The sequence below is a fragment of the Aspergillus fischeri genome, genomic scaffold, assembly GCF_000149645.3.
Source record: "Aspergillus fischeri NRRL 181 1099437636249 genomic scaffold, whole genome shotgun sequence".
NCBI lineage: Eukaryota > Fungi > Ascomycota > Eurotiomycetes > Eurotiales > Aspergillaceae > Aspergillus > Aspergillus fischeri.
The window spans coordinates 2082074-2107552 of NW_001509770.1; the positions used below are offsets into that span (position 1 = coordinate 2082074).

At 48.2% G+C, this 25479-nt stretch overlaps 10 protein-coding genes and 1 non-coding gene across 11 annotated transcripts, besides 3 other annotated features; 4 read left to right on the forward strand and 7 right to left on the reverse strand.

Moving 5' to 3' along the window:
* Positions 1 to 462: 462 nt before the first annotated feature.
* Positions 463 to 533, reverse strand: NFIA_014580. The gene has a single exon. It is a non-coding gene; the product is annotated as a tRNA-Gly (tRNA).
* A 1496-nt stretch (positions 534 to 2029) lies between these two features.
* On the reverse strand, positions 2030 to 3881 carry NFIA_014590 (MFS transporter; the record flags this gene model as incomplete). The annotated part of the gene is made up of 5 exons (XM_001264663.1): positions 2030 to 2352; positions 2414 to 3022; positions 3105 to 3517; positions 3581 to 3642; positions 3711 to 3881. The coding sequence occupies 5 exons, from the start codon at positions 3879 to 3881 to the stop codon at positions 2030 to 2032; spliced, it is 1578 nt and encodes a 525-aa protein (XP_001264664.1).
* An 881-nt stretch (positions 3882 to 4762) lies between these two features.
* NFIA_014600 (UPF0075 domain protein) lies at positions 4763 to 6193 on the forward strand (the record flags this gene model as incomplete). The annotated part of the gene is made up of 2 exons (XM_001264664.1): positions 4763 to 4894; positions 4955 to 6193. 2 exons carry the CDS (start codon positions 4763 to 4765, stop codon positions 6191 to 6193), a joined length of 1371 nt encoding a protein of 456 aa, XP_001264665.1.
* A 135-nt stretch (positions 6194 to 6328) lies between these two features.
* NFIA_014610 (uncharacterized protein) lies at positions 6329 to 6716 on the reverse strand (the record flags this gene model as incomplete). Its single annotated transcript, XM_001264665.1, has 2 exons — positions 6329 to 6529; positions 6639 to 6716. 2 exons carry the CDS (start codon positions 6714 to 6716, stop codon positions 6329 to 6331), a joined length of 279 nt encoding a protein of 92 aa, XP_001264666.1.
* Positions 6717 to 7102: 386 nt separating this feature from the next.
* Positions 7103 to 7542, reverse strand: NFIA_014620 (uncharacterized protein; the record flags this gene model as incomplete). Its single annotated transcript, XM_001264666.1, has 2 exons — positions 7103 to 7356; positions 7416 to 7542. 2 exons carry the CDS (start codon positions 7540 to 7542, stop codon positions 7103 to 7105), a joined length of 381 nt encoding a protein of 126 aa, XP_001264667.1.
* A 1139-nt stretch (positions 7543 to 8681) lies between these two features.
* Positions 8682 to 8713: a microsatellite.
* Positions 8683 to 8713: a microsatellite.
* Positions 8714 to 9958: 1245 nt separating this feature from the next.
* On the reverse strand, positions 9959 to 11189 carry NFIA_014630 (aurora family serine/threonine-protein kinase; the record flags this gene model as incomplete). The annotated part of the gene is made up of 2 exons (XM_001264667.1): positions 9959 to 11071; positions 11130 to 11189. 2 exons carry the CDS (start codon positions 11187 to 11189, stop codon positions 9959 to 9961), a joined length of 1173 nt encoding a protein of 390 aa, XP_001264668.1.
* Positions 11190 to 14254: 3065 nt separating this feature from the next.
* Positions 14255 to 14278: a microsatellite.
* A 969-nt stretch (positions 14279 to 15247) lies between these two features.
* On the forward strand, positions 15248 to 16376 carry NFIA_014640 (ribosomal RNA processing 1 family protein; the record flags this gene model as incomplete). Its single annotated transcript, XM_001264668.1, has 3 exons — positions 15248 to 15296; positions 15381 to 15488; positions 15556 to 16376. The coding sequence occupies 3 exons, from the start codon at positions 15248 to 15250 to the stop codon at positions 16374 to 16376; spliced, it is 978 nt and encodes a 325-aa protein (XP_001264669.1).
* Positions 16377 to 16747: 371 nt separating this feature from the next.
* Positions 16748 to 18509, reverse strand: NFIA_014650 (putative sphingosine kinase (SphK); the record flags this gene model as incomplete). The annotated part of the gene is made up of 2 exons (XM_001264669.1): positions 16748 to 18063; positions 18365 to 18509. 2 exons carry the CDS (start codon positions 18507 to 18509, stop codon positions 16748 to 16750), a joined length of 1461 nt encoding a protein of 486 aa, XP_001264670.1.
* Positions 18510 to 19301: 792 nt separating this feature from the next.
* Positions 19302 to 22407, reverse strand: NFIA_014660 (coatomer subunit beta; the record flags this gene model as incomplete). Its single annotated transcript, XM_001264670.1, has 5 exons — positions 19302 to 19444; positions 19516 to 21124; positions 21179 to 21568; positions 21618 to 22038; positions 22103 to 22407. The coding sequence occupies 5 exons, from the start codon at positions 22405 to 22407 to the stop codon at positions 19302 to 19304; spliced, it is 2868 nt and encodes a 955-aa protein (XP_001264671.1).
* Positions 22408 to 22820: 413 nt separating this feature from the next.
* Positions 22821 to 23650, forward strand: NFIA_014670 (mago nashi family protein; the record flags this gene model as incomplete). The annotated part of the gene is made up of 6 exons (XM_001264671.1): positions 22821 to 22858; positions 22916 to 22953; positions 23008 to 23103; positions 23165 to 23228; positions 23288 to 23375; positions 23447 to 23650. The coding sequence occupies 6 exons, from the start codon at positions 22821 to 22823 to the stop codon at positions 23648 to 23650; spliced, it is 528 nt and encodes a 175-aa protein (XP_001264672.1).
* A 593-nt stretch (positions 23651 to 24243) lies between these two features.
* Positions 24244 to 25419, forward strand: NFIA_014680 (GID4/VID24 family protein; the record flags this gene model as incomplete). Its single annotated transcript, XM_001264672.1, has 4 exons — positions 24244 to 24660; positions 24717 to 24867; positions 24927 to 25284; positions 25353 to 25419. The coding sequence occupies 4 exons, from the start codon at positions 24244 to 24246 to the stop codon at positions 25417 to 25419; spliced, it is 993 nt and encodes a 330-aa protein (XP_001264673.1).
* Between the last annotated feature and the right edge of the window lie 60 nt (positions 25420 to 25479).

Here is a 25479-nt window from a genome sequence, read left to right on the forward strand (position 1 = left end):
CAGCCGGTTCGCATAATACCCATTCGTCTTGTTCTCAGCTTGGTGTGGTGTTTTTTTTTCGTGTTCTTTATGCTGTGGTCTATCCTACTACCCTCTGGCGTCTTTGTCATCTGCCTGTTCTCGATTATTTCTTTGTTTTTTGTGCTTAAATCTAGTCTGATAGCATTGATGATCTAATCAATTTACCGCTCCATATTTACTATCTATGGTCATGGTATAGTAACAACATGTGCTACATGTGACGTGGGGTTGTAGGGTATATATATCCGCAAAGCGGGACGAAGGTGGATTGTTCCATTTACCGACCCACTAATAAGACTTTGAGATGGATCCAGATAGAGATTCTTTTTAAAAGCATTTACCCCAAACTCAAAGGGAAATGAAGTGGAAAAAATAAAAACGAAAAATACAATCGAGGGATGGCACAGGAGTATAGAATGAAAACAAAAAGAGAAATTTCCATGCATCATCCGTGAATCGAACACGGGCCTCGTCGATGGCAACGACGAATTCTACCACTAGACCAATGATGCTAGGTTATAATTTTCGTCATTAAATGAACTTAAGAGGAACGTCATGCAGAGCACCTCGACCACGAGCTTGCATAACTTACTCTAAAACGACCTGCCGTTCTCCGCTCTCCGTCCCCTAGGCATCTTCCCAGGTCTCCGCTTGAAAAGACGACATGCGACAGCGCCCTTGACGATAGCTGGCCACCGACATGGAATCATAATGATTGACACAATAGGATGTATTCCCCAGTATAAGCATCACTATTAGCACATTGCAAGCGTCTCCTCACTATTAAAGACTGTATATACCTGCTGTATCATGTTCAATACTCCTCGAATATGCCCTTCATTCCCAAGAAGAACCTGGCGTAACCACTCCACTCTCCTTGTTTGCATTTGAAGGGCTCTAAGTAACTGCCTGTTTTCTTCCTCTAGCTTAATCCGATGTCTTGTGGACTCTTCCAATTCCTTTTGAGCGTTCTGCACGGCCGCACGTAGTTCTTCTGCTTTCTGATCAGAGTGCATCCTGGAGATGTCAGGGCCGAGATGATCCTGTATTCGATCATTGGCATCATTAACCGGAACGGCCCATATTTCTCTTTTGCTTATTGCCCTTCTTATCTCGATATATGAGTTTGTTGACAGCTCGCTCAGCTGTTTTGCTAATAGGTGACGCTTAGCTTTATTGCATTGCCACCTATACTTGTCGCATTCTAACGGTTGTAGTCGCACTTCGGATGGGGCAATAGAAATGGAGAGCTCTGTTTCTATTCTCTGTTAGGAACAGGGACTTGCAGTTGCTGGTGCCCCACTCACGTAGGTACTCAGAAAGTGCTTCACGACATCTATCACGCTCAAAGCGGCGCTTCCTGTTAGCAGGATTAGACATACTCCTGTCTACAGAGCAATCAGCCACTCTAGAACACCAATGATAATCAGTTATCCTTTGGAATAGACATTTGAAAACATTTGCAGGTAGGAACTCACATGGATCCCTCTAAGATTCTCTCTTGGGTTATACCTAGGCTACTGATGCTGTGCACTACTTGATCTTTATAAATTGAGCTTTGAACACTGATATATGACCATGCGTTAGAACAAAAGCATACATTGCTCAGGGACAGGGGCGTAGCGTGAAGGAAGTGCTTCAGACGTCACTTGCTGTCAGCCCCCTGTGCGGCTTTGCCAGCATGAGCCTTGGAGGAGGCCGCGGGATGACCATGGATATCATGTGGGAGAAGCTAGTATTGGTAAAAAGGCTAGCAGAGAAGATTTGGCCTTGGGTATAGATGATTGTTGGGATAGCCTAACGACCACGGTGGCGTGGTTTCTGATTGGGTTTCTAACATTCCTCGAATAGGTGCGTATGCTGGAGTACCTCTGACATTTTCCTTCCATGCGCCTGTATATGCAGGTCAAAATCCGTAAACAGTATACAGTATATACGAAACCCAAATTCTGGCACCTTCTTCTAACAATCTCTTTTCTAGATCGTCAAGCCCCTAGGAAACAAGGATCTAAGAGGCTCGTCTACCGTATGGTTCAAATGGAAACAGGAATGCACAAATAGCAAGACCGCCATACAATGCACCACATATGAAGATGGGTCCTGTGGTTGCTGTGTTTGCAACGGTAGCAATAACAGCAGACATTACGCCCATAAGCCGACAAAAAGCCACTGCGATGCCATTGCCCGTGGCTCTATGAGCAGATGGTAGCACCTCGGCCGTATATCCATACAGTGCAGCGTAATATATCTCCAGAGTAAAAGATATAACGCAACTGTACGTGATGTTCTGAACCTGAGAAGTGACCTGAGAGTAGGCGAAGAAGAAGGCCACTACAGATATTTTGTTAGTGTGGATGACAGCACAGCAGCGTTTAGATGATGGAGTACTCACTGGTAATAACAGCACCAATAACCATCGTATAACGACGCCCTAAGCGCTTCCAATTTGCCATGTGACCACCGAGCATAGGCCCAAAGATACCACAGACTTGGACTAAAGCGTAATTTCTCCAAGTCTCATATGTACTGGTGACGCCGAACTGAATGCCACGACTGGCAAGATACGACGGCAAGAATACATTAAACAAGGGGTACGCGAGCCCAATCATAGACCACGATAACCAGATGAGAAAAGTCGTGGAGGCCAGCTCTTTCGTCATAAACAAACTCCGGATATGGATCCAAACTTCGCCGACGGAGAATCGAGACTTTGAGTGAGCAGAGCTGATGGTGCCACATGCTTCGAGCTGTTCCACGGTAAGGGAACATGGCCGGTCGTATTTCGATGCCAACCCTTGGAAATTCTCGACCACTTTGGAATCTTCGCCTTGTCCGAGAAGGAATTTCGGAGTTTCCTTGAGACGGATAATTGTGACTCGAGCAACACTCATGGCAAATATCATTGCTCCCATGGTGTACATCAGGTACCTCCAGCCGCTGTTGTTGGCCTTGGTGCAGGGTGTAAATGGTGCCGCAGTTGGGTCGGAACAGCTGTAGTTTGCTATGGATTCGTCTCACATTAGGAATTTTCTTCAGGTACAAGGCTAATTCACGTCTGAATTTTAGGATAGTAGGGGACTTACGCATAAAACCCCAAGCAACCAACCCTGCAGTCGTACAGCCAACTCCCCACCAAGCACCAAGCCAGATTACAAGCCATTGCTTGTTAGAGGGTAAATATTCCAAGAAGACCGTAGTGTCGAGAACCAAGTTTCCACCAGCACCGAAGGCTGCGAGGGCGATGAAGAATCCAAGCGAAACCCAGTTGGGTGCTGCACCGGCGACGATGGTGAAAACCGCACAGATGAATAGTGACACGTTGAAAGCGATTTTCCGTCCGATGATGTCAGCGCCCAAGCCCCAAAATAGGGCACCAACAAGCATCCCGATGTAGACTGCGATTGTGAGGCCCTTCTTGTAAGAAGGTTGAAATTCGTAGACTGCCTGGGTGGCGATGATCCCTTGGAGAGAAAGTTGCAAAGCGTCCACGGCATATCTTGTATAAATTTTAGTAGGGTAATAGGTTTAGAATAGAGACAGGAAAATGGCAAGTTCTTACCCAAAGCCATTAAGAAAGAACAGTTTCCAGTGATATGGTGTCCAGCCAATCTCGTCCAAGGTCTGTGCTATGTCAATTAGTCAAAACGAATCATCGGAGATTGACCTTCACATATGTGATCATCACGGACATTGTTCACAAGGTGCATCTTCCTACTCAGCGCAGGATCGAGGTCCAGAATAGCCAGGATCTCTTGCCCCTGATCAATGCTCTCGGGAGCTGAGTACTTCGCATTCCTCTCCTCATCATTGTTATAGCCCATCTGGGGGCTCTCCATCGCGACAGGGACTTCTCTAGACATGGAGAACGGCAGCGGAAAAGGATAATGTGTTATAGGGATCAAGAAAGGCAGTCCAAGCCACCCTTTATTAATGCTTCCTGGGGTCTTATCGCCCGATTGGGAAGGGCATGTAGGGAGAGACTAAATTATATTCGGTTGCAGTTTTGATACAAAGATAGGCTGCACTGTCACACGACCTTCCAACCTCCGAAATTCCGGAATATCTGGTTTATCTACTGCGTAGTACATAGTAGGGTATCATCCCGGTTTGATATCTATATGATTATATCTAGTTTAGACTTTAGACTAGGTGGAGACGGGACGAAGGCCGCCTTCGGAGATACCCCAACACTATATTATCTCTTGGTGCAGGACTCCATTCTTCTTGGGCATATCTTGAGATTGCGGGGTAGTTCTCCAGCCTCCTCCATCTATATCCAGTGATCCCCCAATTCCTTCTTCCCTGATTTTCTCGGAATAATGCGAAGGGGAAAAAACACTGGACCTTCCTCTTCGGGTATCCCCAGACCTTGTGGGGTCCGGGGCCGGGTTTCCTAGTTGCCCTGATAGTGATAGGCCGTGGCCGCTTAGCCATTTTAGCGATCGGTCTCCAAACTACTCCGTATCTATAGCAGAAAAGAATCAGGAAGCCTGTTTCCACCTTCGCCCTGACTGCGACGGTAATATCGATCGGATACTACCTGCCTGATTAGCAGTGGTTATTTTCCCGGCCGAGTCCGAGTAAGTGAGTGACTGTGTCTGGTAGTATTCACCGTCAACTTGGGTTACCTTCTTTAACGTCCTCTGGCCCACATCAGTCAAAATTCTTTTATAGAATTCAATTGTCGCCTGATTAATGCGGTTTGACTTGAAGCTCGAGTCAGAGACCGAGTGTTTCTCAGATGGCAATCTCTACCAGCTCTGCCGCGAATGGACAGGCAGATGGAACACTCGGAACTCGCAGTGATCCTTCCAACCTCCAAGGGCCCGCACTGGACTTGACAGTCCTGGGATTGAACAGTGGCACGTCTATGGTAAGCCCAGGCGCTTAAGCCAACACCCGTGGAGAGACCTAAGCTCTGGCCGCAATTTAGGACGGCATTGATTGCGCACTTTGTCGATTCCGCCAGCAGCATCCATCCGGCCCGGTGACATTTGAACTCCTAAAGTATGGCGAGACTCCTCTGGACCAGCAGATCAAGAGACGGGTGATGAACATGATTTTGCACAACTCAACATCACCCGAAGAAATTGCCGAGATCAATGTTATTCTCGGTGAGGCTTTCGCGATGGCTGTGGAGGAATTTACCACCAAGCATGGTATTGACAAATCCAGCATCGACGTCCTCGGATCTCACGGCCTGACGATATGGCATCTTCCCATGCCGAATGAGAACCAAGTCAAGACCACTCTCAGTATGGCAGAAGGGGCGATTCTGGCAGCTCGGACGGGAATTACAACGGTATCCGATTTCCGGATCAGCGATGTGGCTGCTGGACGTCAAGGAGCCCCGCTTATTGCATTTTTTGATGCCCTGCTTTTGCACCATCCTACCAAGCTTCGTGCGTGTCAGAATATTGGCGGGATTGCCAACGTCTGTTTTATACCGCCTGACAGCCAGGGAGGCGTGGATGAATGCTTTGACTTTGATACCGGGCCTGGAAACGTTTATATAGACGCCGCAGTTCGACACTTTACTAATGGCGAGTGGGAATACGATAAGGATGGTGAAATGGGGAAGCGCGGCCAAGTGGACCAGGAACTCGTGGATGAATTCTTGACACACCGATACTTTGGACTGGAACCACCAAAAACAACCGGCCGCGAAGATTTCCGGGATACTCTAGCCTTCGATCTCATTGCAAAAGCGCAAAAGAAGGGCTTGTCACCGGATGATGTTGTGGCAACCATTACTCGAATCACTGCGCAGTCGATCGTGGATCATTACCGACGCTTTGCGCCATCTCAAGATATAGATGAGATTTTCATGTGCGGCGGAGGGGCCTTCAATCCAAACATCACAGATTTCATCCAGACAAGCTACCCAAACACCCGCATCGTTTTGCTGGACGAAGCTGGTATTCCTGGGAATGCCAAGGAAGCGATTACATTTGCCTGGCAGGGTATGGAAGCTGTGGTGGGGCGATCAATACTTGTCCCAGCACGAGTCGAAACTAGAAAAGAATACGTGCTTGGAAAAGTGTCACCGGGTGACAATTACCGACAGGTGATGCAGAAGGGTATGCTCTTTGGTGGCGGAGGGAGAAAGCTTCATCCAGTCAAAGACATGATCAACGTTGTCGAGGGAAAGGTCTTTAATAATAAGTGGTAGTAAGTTCTAGAATAATGGCTCTGCAATAGAAGTTGTTATATGAAATTGAAAGCCTGGTAGGAGTGCTATGAATGGCTGGGAGATACGAGAGGGAATCGGACATCGAGGTCATCATGGAACTATATAAATGTTATCCTAGCTCCATGCTTCCACCAGCTCACACAGCGTCGACTCCCCGCCCACATTACCGGGGAACACAACAAAGGGAACACCCCGATGCCTGGACGTCGGCTCATCACATCGCCAGAGCGGCACGCCAGGCGCAGCCTGGCCGACGATCATGGCGCGCTTGATATTCAGCCCCTTGGTAGCGGCGTCGGAAGAGGTGATCCCGCCCTGCCAGCACCAACCGTTAGCATTTGTCACGGATATTGATATTTTGGGCTTAAGGCCTACCTTTGCAATGATATATCTCGGCCGCACCTCGATCAGCTTAAACCCTCACCGGCGCCTCCGCGACCTTCGCCCCGATAGCCAGACTGGAGAGCTCGTCCTGGCCCGTTATCAGCTTCCGACTCGTCATGACGAGCGTATCCGTGCCAGATCGCAGGTAAATTCATGTGAGCAACAATGAATTGAACTTTGAAAGCATCCTTAGTGACCTATACTATGAGGAATGACAATATACCACAGCCACCAGCATACATTTGGCTTTTTACATCATAGCCATCGACCAGACCATCCGCATGTTGATTGTAAAGCCAAAGTGGAAGAGCTTCAAATAAATAGCAGAGCACTGCGCAATTTTGATACTAAGCAAAACCATGAAAATACAAGGAACCTGGAAATAGAGGAGGTGATGAAAGAACTGAGAGATGACTATGCGGAGGGAGATATTTACCAACAGATACGCTTCCAAAAAAGGATATGGTTTTCATATTCTACATGTTTGTCCTTCTAGTGATGCCATTATCCCATGATATCATCCAAAGGACAGGCTGCCAGCATGTCCATATTGTTTTGCACAAGATCCCAAAGCGATACGTCGGCCGAGTTTAGGGGTCGATAGCCATTGTCAGATCTGCAGAGAAGTGCATTGAATTTCGAATAGCGACCTTCATACGAGAAATCTCCCCAAGCGAGTACAGCAAGGTTGGGAAGACCATCATCACCGAAGGCCCACATTGCGAATTCAAAGATATCGTCAGGTCCATACGGTGGATCTATTTGGATTTTAGATTTCATGTTTTAGTGATATCTCGAAAATCTGGGACAAATTTACCATCACCATATTTGAAATTAAATACCGGCGCAGGTGACCAGTTGCGCTGCTCATAGCTGGACAGCTTCTCCAGGACCACTCCACTCGCCCTTATATGTAACAGCTTGCATGATGGTCTGGGCTGCATTTTTCGTAATTGGCTGGCCTTGTGTCTCTGTCAGCAGTTATGCGAGTGTCAATATCCACAGTCAGTACATACTAACTCTCCAGGTGGTGTGGAAGATCCATAACAGGTCAATTGTCTTTCTTGCAGTACCTGTTCCAAACGAGAAGGCAAAGGTATACCTCCGTCGATGAGGTCTTGGCCACCTCGGTCCACTAAATGGTGCATGACAAAGCGTGTAAGATAACAACAACAACTGGACATTGCACTTGTGAGAGATGCCCAATCGAAGGGTTCGGGGAGCATGAGATAGAGGTTCTCTAATTGGGGAACTTGTTGAATAAACTTGCAGATTGTCTCCGTGATACGCATGTAATCATCCCTTTGAAGACAACCGAGGTCGAGGGCAATTTCGAAGGACTTTAGCTTCATTGATTGCCCAGAGCTAAGTACCAGCTGCAGCCAGTCAACTGAACCTGGGCAATCCCGTATTTTTAATGTGGTTAAGTTCTTGAGATTGAAAGAACGAAGCATTTCAGCTCCAGCACAATTGAATGAGACGGCCGACGGGTGAAGATGTTCGAGAGCTTGAAAACAATCCTTGTGTCCCCAGGTTGTGCATTCAGCACTTTTTGGGCGAAGAAGTTGTCGGGTACGCTTCCTGTGCTATGCCGGTGAAATCCATCGATCCAGGTCCCTTCTGCTCGATCCCAGTTCACAAGGTCTAGCGTAAGTGAAATAATTTGGTGGCCATGGACTCTAATGCAGTCTTTGACAGACTCGAAATCGCTATACCTGTTCAGGCCCTTCCAGACAAGTGTTCTCAAACCTTTGAATTGAACAAGGTCCACCAAGTATTGCGAGCTTGTGTCCGTACCACATTCGCCATCCGTGATAAGTGAAATGGATTGAATGTTTTTTTGGTTCCCGAGAGGGGAAAGCTCACTACCAGACAGTAGGGCTTTTGGAATGCATGTTCCAAGCTCCCACCTATGTCTGAGTAAGTCGTTGGCCAAAGCAACAAATGGTGTACTAACTGGAAACTTCGTAACTGATCATCGCGAAACTGCAAGGAATCTAAAGCATGAATCAACTTGAAGAAAGGGCCAGTGTGGTTGTCCTGTGCAATCTTTTATCATGTGAATATACAGAAAATAAGTGAGAATCAACATCAAATCAACATCAAATCAACATCACTCTGCTTACCTCCGCCATCTCCATGTCTGTATACTCGTCATCCGTACCGTCATCGTCTGTATTTTCAAAAAATAAATCGTCCTCGTCCATGAGTTCAGTGAGTTCTTGGCTGTTGCTGTCGCGGTGTACGCAGCGCGAGTCTACCCGTTCATGTATCGGAACCCTCAAGCCGAATTCTTGTGTATACTCCATGTATCTCCTGGGTATTGCCTCCACCGTCTTAGCTAACTGCTCTAATGACATCTCTGTGGCGGATAGGACAATAGACCGATAGAGATGGGGGATAGCGCAATCTCGAAGGCGAGTGCAGACTTCGCAGAGCTGTTTCAGATCCCTACGGCTAGCGATCTTCAAGGATAAGCATACAGGGCAGAGTTTCAGCGGATAACGGACTCACTTGGCCGACTACCATATCCAAAAGCTCTGACGGAAGCGTGTCCAGCATGTTTGCAGTTATCTCCCGCACCCAGCCTCTTGAGACGGGGATGCTAAGCGTAGAAAGCGAGTATGTTAGCAACAATAGATGCAGATTATTATGAATAATGTATGTTTGGAGCTACCTATTCCTTGTAACTTTACACAGTATATTCGCGCGAGTGGGGTTGTCAACCAAACACAGCTAATAATATGTTGTTTGAGCGGATCGTTTGAGTTCTGTGGGGTCGGGATCAGGTTGCGGCATGGGCCATCCCCTCTTGGCAAACCTCGACATGGTTCCACCATTACGATTGAGGTTATACTGTAAGTAGTTATGTTCCCAAACACTGGGCCACCTCTCCACCACGGTTTTTTCTTTATTAAGAACCAAAAGTCGGGATTGCTTTAGCTCATTACAACACGTCGAAAGTGGGATAACGTCAATCGGATGGATCACTAGTAGTTTACTATAAATGTGTCTGAACATCAATCAAGTGCTTAGATGATATTATATGGTTACTATTCACCAGGCAACTCATCACGGGTCGTTCACTTGCTGTCGGCTGGGTTGTATCAAAGACACTCAACCACCTGATATCGAGAACCTCTTAGGCCGAATGGTCGCTGTTCAGCAATGGCTGTTGCAATTCAGTGCTGAGAGCCTCTGTGATTCACTCATTCTTCTCAATCTTCGCATGCTTGGAGCAATGCTTGATAATCCAAGGAATGCTGGCGGACATTATCTAGAGAAATTCTCTGGTTCGCATCGAGAACAAGAAGCTTAAATGCTGTTAGGGTTGCACTGTTGGCTATGGGAGAGAAACAGTCATCTTACCTTTCTGATGAGGTCCTTTGCTTCAGAGCTAACAAAAGAAGGGATTGTCATATCTCCCCTCGCTATTCTTCTCTGAGTCATAACAGGTGTATCCTCAAATGGAGCTCTTCCAACCAGGAATTCATACATTAGGACCCCTAGGGACCATAAGTCAATATTCTGATCATAGGGCTTATCACACTTTCTCGGATCGACCATCTCTGGGGGCAAGTAGTCCAATGTCCCACATTTTGTGAGCCTGCGGCCACTCGGCGCGTGGACACTCCAGCCAAAATCCGACATCTTTAGCTCTCCATGCACATCCACGAGGATATTTTCAGGCTTAATATCCCGGTGAATGACATGCTTGCGGTGTAAGTACTGCAAAGCGTTCGCCATTTGCGCAATGTACTGTGCAGCCTTCCACTCAGGAAAACGGCCCTCTTTTTGCAAATGCTTGTATAGCTCACCCTTGCCGGCATATTCTAGTATCAAAATGATTCGTTTTCTGTCGTGAAAGTGACCGTAGAGCCGAAGAATATTGGGATGTCGCAGGTTACTCTGGATCTCAATTTCACGAGCCACCTGTTTTTCTACCCTTCCCTGCTGAATTTCATTCTTGTGGAGTACCTTCAAAGCACAAACAAAACCGGTGTCGCGTTCTCGAGCAAGGTATACTCGCCCAAACTTTCCCTTGCCCAATGCACGACCAACTTCGAACATGCCCAAATGAAACACTTTGGACTGCGGTTGCTTAGTAAGCCGGACAGTGTGCTGTTCCCGCTCGACAGCGGCGTTCGGCGCTTGCGATAGAACGGAGAGAGGGTGCCGAAGTTGGGAAAGTGATTCTCTGCCTTTTATTTGGGCTGCAAGGGAATGAGTAGGGCCTTGAGCTGTGGCTTGTGATTTGACATAAGTAGCCGCAAGCTCGTCTTCTTCATTGACAGCTTCATCCGATTCTTGAGACACAACAACAGAGAGAGGGTGTCTGGTCTTCGAAGAAGTCTGTTGTACTCTTGCTGGTGTTGTTTGGAGAAGATTGGTGACAGTGGTTTTGTAAGGAGCAGTCTCGGAGTCCTTTGGTTGCTTGCTTCTGTTCGACAGATGTGTAGTGGAAGTCGCAACCTAATCTCTGTGGTTAATTGTCTCCAAAAACTAGATATAGAGCTGTTTACAAACATACTTTGGCCTTTTGCTGCGGCTTAGAGGCAATGTGGTCACCGTTCTCATCAGCGATGGCCATCTGCTGAACCGAGCCTCGAGCGCCACAGCTTCCATAGTTGAATCTCTTAACGTGGCGCTGCTTCCATTTTTGACAGAACAAACGACGATTAATCCCTTTAGACAGAGATTGTGGTGTTGTGAGAACAATGTTGGGGGAATTGGTAGAAAAAAAATATATCAGCAGGTAGGAGAGAAGGATTGTTTGTGACATTTGTCGTGCAACTACTGAAATAACGCCGCAGAAGCATCTTGACATTGTCATGGCAACTGGCTGAAAGTATCACATGTGCTCGCCCTGCCGCAGATTGTTTTTAATTGCTACCCTGCAGAACCACGCAGTTCCCAATCGAAAAACAACAGATATGGGCCTTCGGGAGTTGCAGAATGATGCGCAGCCTTTTTCGTAAAAAGAGCTATGAACTAAAAATTAAGGCATTAAAGGCTTATATCAGTCTCTCAGTCATGGTCGTTTCTCTTAGTCGGATCGTCGCGGTTAACCCTCTTTTGTTGGCCGGCTATGCTAATAGTAGTCTTTCCATGGCTCATTCAAGTTGCTAAATCACACTCACCGCAGGTTGTGGAGACTAAGGTGGCGTAAGCTGCTAAGTGTCATATAACATTATTGAACTAGTAGCTCACCCTCACTGCTCTGCGTTGAGGGTGAGCCATAGCAAAACCACTAACCACACTAAATCTAACTATGTTTTCTTAACAAGACTGTAGCGGGCAAGGCCCGCTGTATGCTCGAGCCTATCAGCACTCGTGAACTGCCTCAGGCACCAACGACTTTTGGCTCTGGCTGATATACTCCGTACGTGACCCTGCAAAGTCATGTCCAAATTAGACACCAGGCCAGTTCCGGACCAAGTAGGGCCGAACCCCACTTACCCCTCGCGGCAGAAATAATAACCTATTCACATCCATAGTGCCCGCTGATATGAGGGCTTGACTCCGCTCAGACGTAAAATCTGGGGCTCCCCAACCCTCTACTAGCTTCCATATACCCAGTGGCTTCAGTGCGCTGCCTGGTCTATTTCCTCTGTTTGTATGGCTCCGAATTGCCCAAGGAGCCCCATTCATAGCATAAATTGGACTGCTTGGCTGCTTTGACTGCAAGCTTCGGCGTGGTAAAGATTGCTTTCAGGGTTCGCTTCTCCTCCAGGTGGATACTACCTAGGGAGGCAAGCTGCAGCAAGGCGTTGGAATTTAAATCCGCAAAAGCTGGCAATATCCATATCAGGTCACGTTCTGTGTCATTTTTTTAGGATTAATCAGAAGACAGAGGCCTGAAATCTTCCCAAGAGAACCTGCTCAGCGCTGCCGCGCCTCGCAGAATTAAGTTTGTCTACAGATCCTGCGGATCATATTGGGTTCAGAGCGCTACAATGCGAAGTGTGGAAAGTCACCGGAAAGGTGATTTCAGGTACTCTCAAGCGGCCGGCGCGCAGCGTCCTTGGTCGTCCCCAATGCAGCTGGCCGGCTATGGAGGTTAGTAAGATGGCATCCAACGTGGAAGAAACCGAGTCTACTACGTACCATAGTGCTACCTACATTAGCAAGGAATATCTGAAATGTACTCACAGTACTTAGCAGTAATTCTACCATGCGTAGGAATGCAGAATGTCCCCGCCGGAGAAGAGAAAGAGACGACGAGCTTGCTAGAAGGCCTCTGGAAGATAGCAAGATGGGCTCGTAGGCTGTAGCCGAGAGCCATGGACCGCACTTGTACCACCACTCCAACGCCCAGACCTCCGGAGGGCTGGAAACTGATGCAACTAAAAAGCTGGCAAGTCCACGAACAAAACACGCCCTCGCTTACCTAGTGCTATCAAGATTTTACTTGTGTCCTAGGTGGAATTGATTCTCTCTCGGAGATGATTAACCTATCAAGACTCCCCTCAGGATCACCATGACACATCCCAGTAAATTAAAGTCTCAATTATGAGCACCTAGCCATCACATTAACCATATACCAGCGCTGTCATTGGAGCAAGCGCCTAGAGTCCTGCGAATTGACCCCAATTCAGAATCCAGATGGGTCCTCTCTGTAAAATTTGAGCTCGCTGAACAAGATATATACTCTCGCAAAGGCTCCGTGTACCCCGCATATATGATGGCATCCATTTGGCAACGCCATTTTACCTCATTTTGGAGTCTCCGTCCTAGAGAGCCTAAACTACTCCGTAACTCTCTAGACCATCGAGAGAGCTTCTGCATGCATGGAGTCGTAGACGCTATTTGATATGACCTTGATAGAAGGTGTGTACCTCTATCTCTCTTCCTAAAGCGCGAATCATGGGGTAGATACACCGTACATGCATCGATAAACAATGCAATATCAATGCAAATAATGTATGCAAGTAGATGGTAGATACTCATACAACGTAGTCTAAATAATATGTGTGGTTGAGCAAGAAGAGCGAGGAAAACTAAAGTCATACCATCCGGTGGTGCTCCTAAATACCTTGGGTAAGGTAATGGAGTCAGTTCGGCGAGGCCACTGAGTCACAGGGTCGAGAAACATAACCTGTTAAAGCCCCACCGCCCTTCCTCCCCAGGGCACATGGGAAAACGGAGGGGAGTCATAGAGCAGGCCATCCACGTTCTGTTGGAAAGAATACACACGACCTGGAAACTGACGCCGTCCCATGTTGCCAGCGTCCTGTTTCTCGATGTCTCGGGTGCGTTTGATCATGTATCATATACGGAGTACGCTGCTTCACAATTCGGAAACAGAAAATTGATCGGGATACCATGAGATGGATCGCAAGCTTTGTCAGCAACAGAACAACAACTAACTATATGGATGGGCTACCGGTTCCAGCGTCGGGCAATGTGGCAATTACCATCGAGGCGAACGTTGAGGTGAATGTATAGGATCGTACGATGAAGGGTAACACGAGCACTTGCCGTTGGGAGGACTAATTCGCGCCGTTGGTCGGTTAATAGTAGGAGGCCAGCCATCGGCTAGAATCTAGCAGGGTATGTTGACGGGTAAGTTATCCATAATGATCGAAGTGGTCATTCGTAAGGTCAAGGTCAAGAACTGAACGTTGAGTTCGACACCATCAAGGGTGTCCATTCGTTCAATGACCAGTTCAATGACCAGGCCATTGACACCAGAACCCATCGGGAGGTGCCTGGGAAAGTTCGATGCAATGCGAGCCAGCTCTTCCCTCTGCTCGCGGCGTATGCTAAAGCACAATTCTTTCACCTGCTGCCAAGTCTGGTCGACGTATTGATTTTCCTGTCCGATATCCTGTATAGTGTGATTGACAGATATCGACCGTTGTATCCTCATGGGGTTCACCATTCTCATTCATGATAGAACCCGCAGGATTGACATTAGAGACGATAATTTATGAGGCACGCTCATTGGGAATGAGTATGGTTTGATGATTGTAAATCCTGTGACGCCGGAGAGCGAGTCCAGTCATTTCGAATGCAGCCTTGAGTTCATCTAACTTGAATGTGCGGACTGCAAGACAACTCAGGTATCCTGTGCGTGTCAGCATAGGAGGGTCTAGAATTGCTAGACGTAGAATGAGAACGCAAGCAAAAATAAACTGTCCCAGTTATTCGGCAAGCATGATTAATTGTAGCGCAGCCACAGAGGTAAATAGGAGCGGAGTGGATAGAAGAGGGCATCTAATCACCATTGCTTCTTAGTTTTTACTAGGAGCTTCATTGTCGGTACTCCTTTCCGCATAGGCATCATAAGTATCATAAACAAGTACTCTACTTATTGTTATGACAGATGATCATTAGCATGAAGGGAGAGTTGAGTACTCCGTACTCCGTAATAGAGGATGGTTAGTGACGTTGATACCTGAGGTGTCAATCAGACAGGTACAATAAGCTTCTCCAATTAGAATCCTCAAGTCTATCTCCGCCCAGAAATCCCCACCATACAAATCAAACAAAGCAAACACAGACAAAAGAAAAAAAAAGAAACATGGTCAAGGCCGCATCGACATTGAAGAAAAGAAAGAAGAATATACGCCATTGCCATTAAACGAGTCGGACCCGATCCTACCTTTTTCTACATGAATAAAACCAAAGCATAGATCATCAATCATGAGCAATTTGCAAAAAACTCCTTTTGTCAAGGAGCTCGCCTCCAGCGGTATGTCCATGGAAATACCGAACGCTGTATAGCTTCACTTTACCAGTCCGAACACCTTAACTAACAAGCCCTCTATCCAAACAGACAGGCGCACACGCGACAAGGCAACCGAATCCCTGACCCTCTTCCTCCGCTCCAAAACTGACCTCACCCTCCTCGACCTCCTCAAGCTCTGGAAAGGCCTCTTCTTCTGTACGTCCATTCCCGCCCTCAGCCTCCAGGAACTACTCAGTCAACTAACCATCCCCCAATCGCACAGGCTTCTACCACTCCGACCGTCCCCTCACACAACAAGCCCTTGCCCGCAACCTCTCCTACACGCTCGTCCCGACTCTCCCGCGGGAGACACTCCACCGCTTCCTGCGCGCATTCTGGATCACCATCGGCAGGGACTTCCACTCGCTGGACCGCTTGCGGCTCGATAAATATCTCTACCTGATCCGCTGCTACGTAGGCGTGGCATTCGAGATCTTCCTCAAGGGGAACAAGGGGGAGCAGCAGCAATCCGCACACACCAACGGAGCCAGCAAAAAGCGCAAGCGCGAAGAACAAGCCGCGGCGGGGAAGAAGAAGCGCTCGAAAGCAGACAAGGAGGAAGAAGCGCGTGATGAAGCGGATGCGGAGGAGGGACAGGATGGCGAGGGTGACTGGGCCGAGCTCGAGTCATATATCACCATCATCGAGGAAGGGCCTCTGTGTCCGCTCAATTTCGACCCGGATCAGCCCCCTGCCGATGAGAAGAACCCGAACTATGTGCCTATGCCCCATGGCCCGGATGGGCTTCGCTACCACTTGCTGGATATCTGGATTGATGAGATAGAAAAGGTGCTTGAGTTCGAGGAGGGGGAGGCACAAGATGGTTCTTCGCGGAAAGTCAAGGGTCAGGTTCCCATGGATCTCCTGCTACGCCCCATTGAGAAGCTCCGCAAGGAGAGTCCCTTCAAGCCTGTGAGAACAAGAGCGGCAGAAACCTTAAACGACGACCGATTGGTTCAGTGGGGATTCAAGACTAGGGAAAGTGAGGAGGAGGATGACGACGATGATAGTGAGCAGGAATGGGGTGGTTTCGCCGACGATTGAGCTCGACCGGTGTAAGAAAAATTCATCTATTTCGCATTTCTCTCTGGCGCATGGTAGTGATGGCTTTGCATGTCCATTTGACCTTGCTTGGAGCAAGGCGTCTTGCCGACTCTTATTATCTATATCAATCTCTGTACAGTCAAAATCCATCAGTTCCTGGTCTGACCTAGCCCGCTATGTATACATGGCAATGACCGCTGCCCGCCAGCCTTGCTGGAATATCACCTGCAGCAAAGCCACATCACAACAAAAGGGGGAAAAGAAAAATTATATAAGTCTTGCGCGAGGGTATCATTTTGTGGTACAGAGACCGGCGAATAACAATACATGTACGAGCAAATGAATGATGGCATCGACCATAAAACTCGTAATCATGGCCGAGGGCCCTCGGCCTCGTAAAGGTGTCCGGACTTCGACAACACCGTACCTAGACCACGATGAACTTCGACTTGGAACGGCTCAAAGGGCACACGTTCACCATCGACACTGATGTAGCCCTCTTTCTCCCGGGGAGTGAGTCGATATGCCGAAGCCTTACGAATCTTAACATCCGGCATATCAAAAAATCCTCCCTCAGGGACCTCTGTCATCATTTTGAGCGATGTGAGGCGGCTGATGGTTCCATCAATTGTGACAACATCAATCAGACCGTCATTCGGCAGAGAAGCCGGAAAGAAGTTCGTGTCTGCGGACATAATGGCCATATTGCCCGCGTAGAAATTGCCCATGTTCTCACCCGGGACGACTTCCCAGTCCTGCGGGAGCTCATCCAAGACCGTGCCGTACTTCAAGTCGGGGAGCCCTCCCGATCCGGCGACGGTGTCTTCAGACTGGCGGCGGGGAGGTTCTCCGGCCACGTACTTTCTGTAATGCTCCTTTATCGCGTTCTTGTCATCGATCTCCACTTTTATCGCTAGGTCACATGGCCACACTGTGCGTTGCATGAGACGGACCAAGAAACCGTAGGTGAAGCGGTGGGCACCCATCCACCGGATATTATCGGTTCCTAAGTCAGATTCTGCGATGATACCGAAAGATTGCGACAGGAAAGACAGGGTTCGAGTTTTGCCCTGCGTGACGGAGACCAGATCCATGGGAGTCCTTACACCTTTGACAATTGCCAGCGCAGCAACAGAGGCACTACCTGTCCCGCAAAGGTTCCAAGCCATGGCGTTCCCCGAACCACCAGGTATCATGGCGACAGCGAGCTTAGATAGCGCCTCACGAGCATTAGGTTTCTTGGCCAGACCATTGAAGACCTCGTAGGGCAATCCATCACCAGAGCAGCATACAATTGCATCGTATGCGTCTATGTCAATCTGTTCCGCTATCTCGGTGGCGTGTCCCCCATGCGTTGTTTCTTCTACTTCCACTACGCAATGCGCAGCAGCAAGGATCGGCGCCGCGTATTGATGATACAATCGCGAGGCAATACCCTTCCCACCAAACGGGTTGATCAGGACCTTGAATTTCTTGTAGCGCTGGGCATTACCGTATGCCAGATCAAGTAGCCTGGCCGTGAATGTTTCGGCCTTTGCTTTGTCTTCGTCTGCAATGGTGTATTGCAAAGCACCAACGGTAACATCGTGCTTGGTTACAGGGTCCGCATATGTAATGGTCAGACCTGCCGAGGAGACTTCTGCATGAAGGATATTGTACAATGCGATAGATTGAGTTTCTTTGGTCTCTGTATTATCCACTAACATTAGCCATGGTCCTAATCAGATCGGACGATCAATTTGCCTTGAAATATGCCTGATTCAGATCGCAAGAGCAGCAAGTGCCTATTGATACCCGAGACACACGATAAAAGTCGAAGAGATAGAGAAGCGAAGTAATGGAGAAACCTACTCGACTTTGACAGTAATCCGCAGCAGCCGCGGTCCGGTTTTCGCGTGGAGCGATCGTCTGTAGAAGTACGAGAAGCTGGTTAGAATGCGCAATGTGCAACCATGACATGCACGCATGGATTGTCAGACACTGCTCACCAGCAATAACAAGCGCATCGCTACCCAAAGTCAAGGTAATTGACTGTCCGACTGTCAAGGTCGAGTCGGGTTGGAGTAACTGAGAGTGGGAATCCGGCTGATCCGCATTGAAGGAAGGGCGAGTAGCGCCGTCGGGAGAAGCCATTACTACCTGCAAAAGCGAGTAACCATTCCAAAACGAATACAGAAACGACAGAAAGACAAGACAATAATGATAATCAATGATGATAGTCAATATAAGAATGAAAAAGGCAAGAACTTCTTGGAGGATGTTCGAGATTGAGGTAGAGTCAGTTTTGACCTAGGTACTTTATTATTTCTTAGTAGTTATGGAGAGAAAGAGGTTAGCCCCAATATATTGGAGATCTCAGAGTGGATTAGTTTCCCCACCTCAGGAACAGCTTCCTTGGATGTTGTTCATCGTGCCTTTCGGAAAGACGGAAATAATAGCCAGGAAAAAGTCTCCCTAGTAACAGTCAATCTAAGTGTCCTACTTCTACAGCCAATTGATGATGACACGTAGAGATTTCCATGGCTGACACAAGCTACCGAGGACAATCTCTCTGTGTCCAAGTGTGTAGTCGGTGGTTTGAAGTTGATGACCTATGATTGTCTCCACTGATCCTTATCAGCTGACATACCACTCTATTGTCGGCGTTATCGGTTAGTTGCTCAATTGTCTGTGCTCGTTCTTTCCCAGTGACATCCTGACTGAAGGACCACTAATGAATTGGGAAAAGTTCTTTTGTTGTTCCATCTGAATAGACCATTCTCTAATCAGGTACAATAAGGAAAGAAATAAAAGTGGCATATAGTCAACAGATTCGTCCATAGGAAGAGAAAAAAAGAGTAATCAAGAGCCATGTAATACGGGTGACTATAATCATAGGGTAACAATTAATCAAACGCTGACACCAAGAATTCATACTTTCTCTCTTCATGCCGTTGAAGCCTTCAGGCCCTTCAGCGATCCTAGGCTCAAAGCAAGACCTTGGGAACGGCTTCTTATCCGTACGAAACCTGTAATCGGACCATCTTCGCCCTCCTTCTCAATGCTCAGATTTGCAAGTGCGTCCTCGCCTGCATACAAATTCCAAGATCAGCGTTTGCCAACCCAAAAAGGAAGGATAGGATAAAAATCGGGTACTCACCAAATACGCTTCGGGCATACAAATTGGCGCTCAGGAACCGGCAATCTCCCTTGAGTGAAGCTTCCGGAGTCAAGCAAGCCATGTTGGTGCTCTCCATGAGTTGTTTGAGGAACTCGCGAAGGCTCTTCGCCTTGGAGTTGATGTTGACCTTGTTCTCCCACTCGAACTCGGTCCACATCGTCCGGAATTGAGTCTCGGTGCAGTGAGCGGGCTGGATGTAATCCATGATATCTGCATGGATATCATTAAGAATGACAACATGGGTTTCAGTCGAGCTCGCTCCATCATATACAATGTTGCCGAAGATGACACCCGTATCTGTGGATGACACCTTGACTGTAGCCTGTACATTCAAAAAGTCACGAGGTCCCAGGTTGTGCGTGGTTGGTCGCTCAACTACCTTCAGATCACCAAGAGTGGCAAATTCAACAGACAGGTTCTGCAAGGTCTCGAGAGTCTGGTTGACAAGGAGCACATCGAGAACGATGTCAAACTGATGAACGGTGACATAAGCCTCGGCGTAGACTGGATCCGAGAAGCCGGTAAGTTGCACAACTCGGCTCAACTTCGAGGCCGCAGTCTCCACTGTCGAATCGCCGCCAGTAGCCTTGGCCAGGTCAAGTTCCATTTCTTCTGCACCCTCAAGACCAGACTTCTTGGTGAACTGCCGGATGGGAATTGCATCGTCAACCTGAACAGCAGTCTTGGCCTTCTCAACAGCTTCCTTGGCCGCACGCTTCTTATCTTCCACCTGTACCATATCACGGAATGCTTTACGTGTGTCTTCCAGGAAGGTAGTCTCCAACTCCTTTCTTTGAGAGAACTCACTGAGAGAGCGCACGCAGCACATGATACGATCAATAGAATCTTCGTCAATGGGAGCCTTGACAAACTGAGACTGTCCGACGCGGATAATAGAGATCATGATCAACATCGCTTCAGCGCGCAGTGCGTTCGTCCGAGCGACGTCCTGCGAGACCTCCGAGTGGCGCATTACAAGTTTTGTTAACGTCGAGGAGAGAACGGTAGCTAGGTAGTAGTCACCGTCGAGGATCAACTGACGAAGAGGAGGCTTTTGAGCAGCCTTGACTGCCTCAAGTCTAGCGGCAGCAGCGGACTCGCTAGTCAAAGCACTCTCAGTCGCATACGTGCCATCGGCCAGCACCTTTCGAGAACCAGTCGGAGCTGAAGGCTTGGTATGGCCGTTGACTTGCTCTTTGAGTGCAGTCTCATCGGGCACCTCGTCAAGGAGCCGCTGTTCAGAAGCCAAAATGGGAATCTCTCCAAGGCTTGACCGGATCCGCTTCCAGGCCTCACGGATGTCTTTCTCCTCCAGGGAATATTCTCCGACAACCCACAGTACACCACGGTAAACTTTTCCAGCACGAACTTCGCTCAAAGTAGAAACGAGGCGGTCGACGATAGAAGCACGAAGTTTAGGGAATTTCTCCACAACTTCCTTCACAAATGAGATTACGTCGACGGCTGAGTTATTGTTGAAGTCCGCAATGAAATCCATTAGGAGGTCGACGACGCTAGCAGCAATCTCAGAGAACTTGATGGCACAATGGTGTATCGACTGGATCAAGAGCTGACGATATTCACTGTTCTGTGTACGTTGTCAGTATTCGATCCTTGCTGCAGATCAAAAAAATATCCCTACCTTCTCGTACTGCTCATCTACCGTCTTGCCTAGTTCCTTCTTCAGCAGCATAACGACCTCTTCAACATTCTTGCTAGAGACCATTTCCAAGGCGATACTGAGCGCTTTGCGCCGAACATCAATGTCAGGGCTGGAGAGAACCCGAAGAATTTCCATGGTAAGATCATCCAAAACGCCCTCGTTGCGACTTCTAAGCTGATCAACTCTGTCGAGTACAATGAGCTTGACATTGTTGTCGGCTTCTTTGATGCAGAGCTCGATCAATTTGCCTGCCGCAGCTTTCACGGCCACTGGGTTACTGGTAAGAGCCGTGAGCGACGTTGCCGCTTCGTATACCACTGTACTTGTCGACGCCTCTAGTAGATCAAAGATGAGACGCAAGTATTTTCCCTTTTATTTATTAGCGTCGCGTATGATGCATGCTTGACAGCCGACCCACCTTGTTCTGAGTGTTCTGCACCGCATCCTTCCTGATGAACTCAAGCTCCGCCAATTGAAGTAGTTCATCTGTGTTGGGAATGCTGTCAAAAGTTGTGCCCAGGTATTCAAGAGCCTTCTGGTGGCTGATGGACATCAGAGCAGCGAACGCATTGCGCTTGCATGTACTATCAGTCTCGGATTCGAGGAATGTTTGAATCAACTCTGGCGCGTCTGGGATTAGAGACTCGGAGTGTTGGAAAATGGAAGCCACGGCCCAAACTGCATTTTTCCTCACATATGCGTGGCGATGTTCGAGGCATGAGCGTGCGGACGAGAGGAGGGGTTCGATGAGCTCCGGTTCACGGAGCTTACATAGAAAGCGGAGAGTGTTGCCTCGAATGTATTCATTGGGATGTTGGAGGTCATTGCGAATACCATTGCTGCGCAGAAATGGATTGATTAGTCTGGTAGGAGAGCCAAAAGCGTGCGATTCTGTATCCTTACCACACCAAGATCATCTCCTGCTTGAGTTTGCCATTGGCGTCGTGCTTCGGGCAGATTTCGTAGTAGAAGTAGAGTAACTTCTTGAGAGGCTTGCTCTTCGACGGCATAACAAAGCGAATGATGTGCATGAGGAGTTGGGACATCGGGTCGCCATTCAGCATGATTGTGATGATCCGCTTCATTGTTTCCACCTTCGTCTCATCATTGCCCTTCTCTAGTTGTAATTTCAGCTCCTGTACAGTTGGTTGATCAGCAGTATTGTCCAAATGGACCAAGCTGTAAGCATTTTCCAGAAATGACGCCATGGTGCCTGGAATAGAGAGGCAGACGGCCGTAAACGGGTGGTGGGAGGATAAGGAGGGAGGAGAGCTTGGGAGTCGATTAGTACAAGTTGTCGTTTAGCATTCGAGAGGGACGGGAGAAAATACCAAGATCACTCTCCCGCAAACACGTAAGTAGGATGGTAGATGTTATTTGACTTAATTAAGCTCCCCTCACCTGCCTTGCATTCATCGGTGCAATTGTTTGGCAACCCGGGGCTTGAGTATCAACTTGTCCATTTGCGCGGCGGAGCAAGCTGTCCGGACTGTGTGGATGACTAAGCTTCGCCCGGGCCAACCTGTAAACTAAGGCAGTCAAGGTACAAGGCCGCCTCGACCGATGCAATCTTGCTTTGAAAACGTCAGTCCCGACATATTTGCTCTGAAACGTGTTCAAGATGTCGAACCAGAACGAGCCTTTTTATCTCCGCTACTAGTAAGGCAGACCATTGCTCTATAGCCCAGATTTCCTCAGCTGCTGACAGCCCCGCAGCTCAGGTCACTCTGGGCGGTTTGGGCATGAGTTTCTAGGTCAGTGTGCACCGAAGTTATTCTTGTTCTCTTGCAATGACTAACGGCTTGTAGAATTCGATTTTCGGACCCTTGGCGACGGCCGAAGTGCCGCGGTTCGGTATGCGAACAACTCGAACTATCGCAACGACTCCCTGATCCGCAAAGAAAGTGAGTACCAGGATTCATGACCGCGTGCTGAGGGCTACGTGCTCACTGATGGGATTTACAGTGTGCGTGAGCTCGGCGATGATCCAGGAGGTCAAGCGCATTATCAAAGAGAGCGAGATCATGAAGTATGGGCATTACCTTGGCAATGACATGCACGGAATCGTAGTCTGCTAATACAGCTTAGGGAGGACGATTCGAAATGGCCACAGAAGAACAAGGATGGACGGCAAGAGCTCGAGATCAGACTCGGAAACGAACATATCTCCTTTGAGGTGCGCTGAATCCCCGATACGGTGGTCTAAGCAAAGGTACAGCCAAGTGCTAACGTGTTTGGATTGTGCAGACCGCGAAAATCGGTTCGTTAGTAGACGTGACCGAGTCTGCAGACCCCGAGGGTCTCCGAGTTTTCTACTACCTCGTTCAGGATTTGAAAGCGCTCATATTTTCTCTCATCTCTCTCCATTTCAAGGTAATTTTCCAAGATTTTTTCGATCCTCCAGACAATCTACTTACCCTTTCATCCCTTCTGCAGATTAAGCCTATCTAAGTCATACTACGGATATGTGGTGAAGTCTGGTTTTGGGAATCAACATGGGCGTTTTCTTCGAGAATGGAACGGGTTTACTATAATGATGAATCTCGAAATGATCTAGCCACGGTGACGAGACTATACACATCCGTGGCAATCTACTGACGTAGAGAAATGAAATAAAATACTTAGCTCAATCCTATACACAACGATCAGCTCAATCGAGACTAGACTTTTAGCATGAAGTTGATCTACTTATAGTCCGAAAATAAGTAGCAAGCACTGCCCAAGAGTGAGCGCATGCCATCTCATCCCAAAAGGCCTGGCCAGATGTTCTGGCCTCAGGCGCCAATTCGCCTCCCCCGCGCCCGCATGATCAGACTATCCCTTTCAGGCAGTGCGTCTTCCCGCTCAGACACCCTTCTGTGCTGCACCTTGAAAAGTAATCTTCCATCTTCCATTCAACCCTGAATTCTCTTTCCCTCTCTTGGCTGTCGCTGCTATTGTGGTTGTTGTGTTCCTGCTTCTTCTTCTTATCGTTCTTCTATACCCTGTGTGGGGGCCCTGCAAGCTGATTAGATCCGATGTCATCCCGTCCTTAATTAGCCTCAATGCCGACACCGAGTGACAACACATCTCCTCTGAATGTTGCATCAATCACCGAGGACATATCTACTCATACAACCTGCCCACCTGAAGTTGAGCGATTGTCCTCTTGGAGAGACTCTCCGGAGCCCTCTGCCACGGAGAGCGATGTCCCCGACAATGCATCGTCACCTTCCATTCGATCAGCGCACACCCTCTTGACGGCCCAACCTGATGGAACCATCAATCAGTCCAACACAGATGTCTCAGGAGTTGCATCGGGTCATATCGCTCCTGAAAAAGGCACGATGAGATCCGATGACGAACTTGCATTGGGCAGATTGAGCCCTACGAGGGGAACAGCAAGCTCCGCAAAGCCATCGTCGACTGTTGCATCGCCATCAACTGCTTCACTTCTAAGTTATGAATTTTCTAATGTTCGGGTTAGTGAGCCAGTCTCTTGCGCCGATACCATTGCTTTACTGACACTTGACAACAGCTTCTTCCTAATTACACCTCTTCTTATCTTCGCCCTGGAAGCAAATTCACTGGTACACAACAGTCGGACCGTCAAGTGTACAACGTCGACGTGGAGATCAAACATGTCGATATGGCTGAATCTTACCTCTGCGGATATCTTCGTATCCAAGGTCCGTGAAGTATCCCCTATGTAAACAACATTATAGCTAACCTTCTCTTGCACCTGTAGGTCTCACCGAGGATCATCCTACTCTGACAACGTTTTTCGAAGGAGAAATCATTGGTACCAAACACACTTTCAAGACCAGAAATGAAGCGTGGGGTGCGACGGAGAAGACCGACATGCACCATTGGGCCAGATTTCCTGCCTGGCGGCCTCTTGCCAAACAGGCGAAGAAGCCTGATTTCACCTACTGGAACTTCGCAGAGCGTGAACACATATTCATGCGATGGAAAGAGTACTTTCTCGTTCCTGATCATCGGGTGAGAACGATCTCAGGTGCGAGCTTCGAGGGCTTCTATTACATATGCTTCAACCAGATTGAAGGAAGCGTGACCGGCATTTACTTTCATGCGAAGAGTGAGAAGTACGTATCGGTCAAACAGCTAACCGTTCTTGGATTCTGAGTACTAACGCATCCTCGATTTCCTGCAGGTACCAGCAGCTTGAACTGAAACACGTTGAAGATCATGGCTGCACTCCCGCAATGGAGTTCCGTTGATTCTCTTGATACCCGCCAACCCTTGCGTTGGTTTGTTCTGTTGCTTGCAGACTGCCAGGC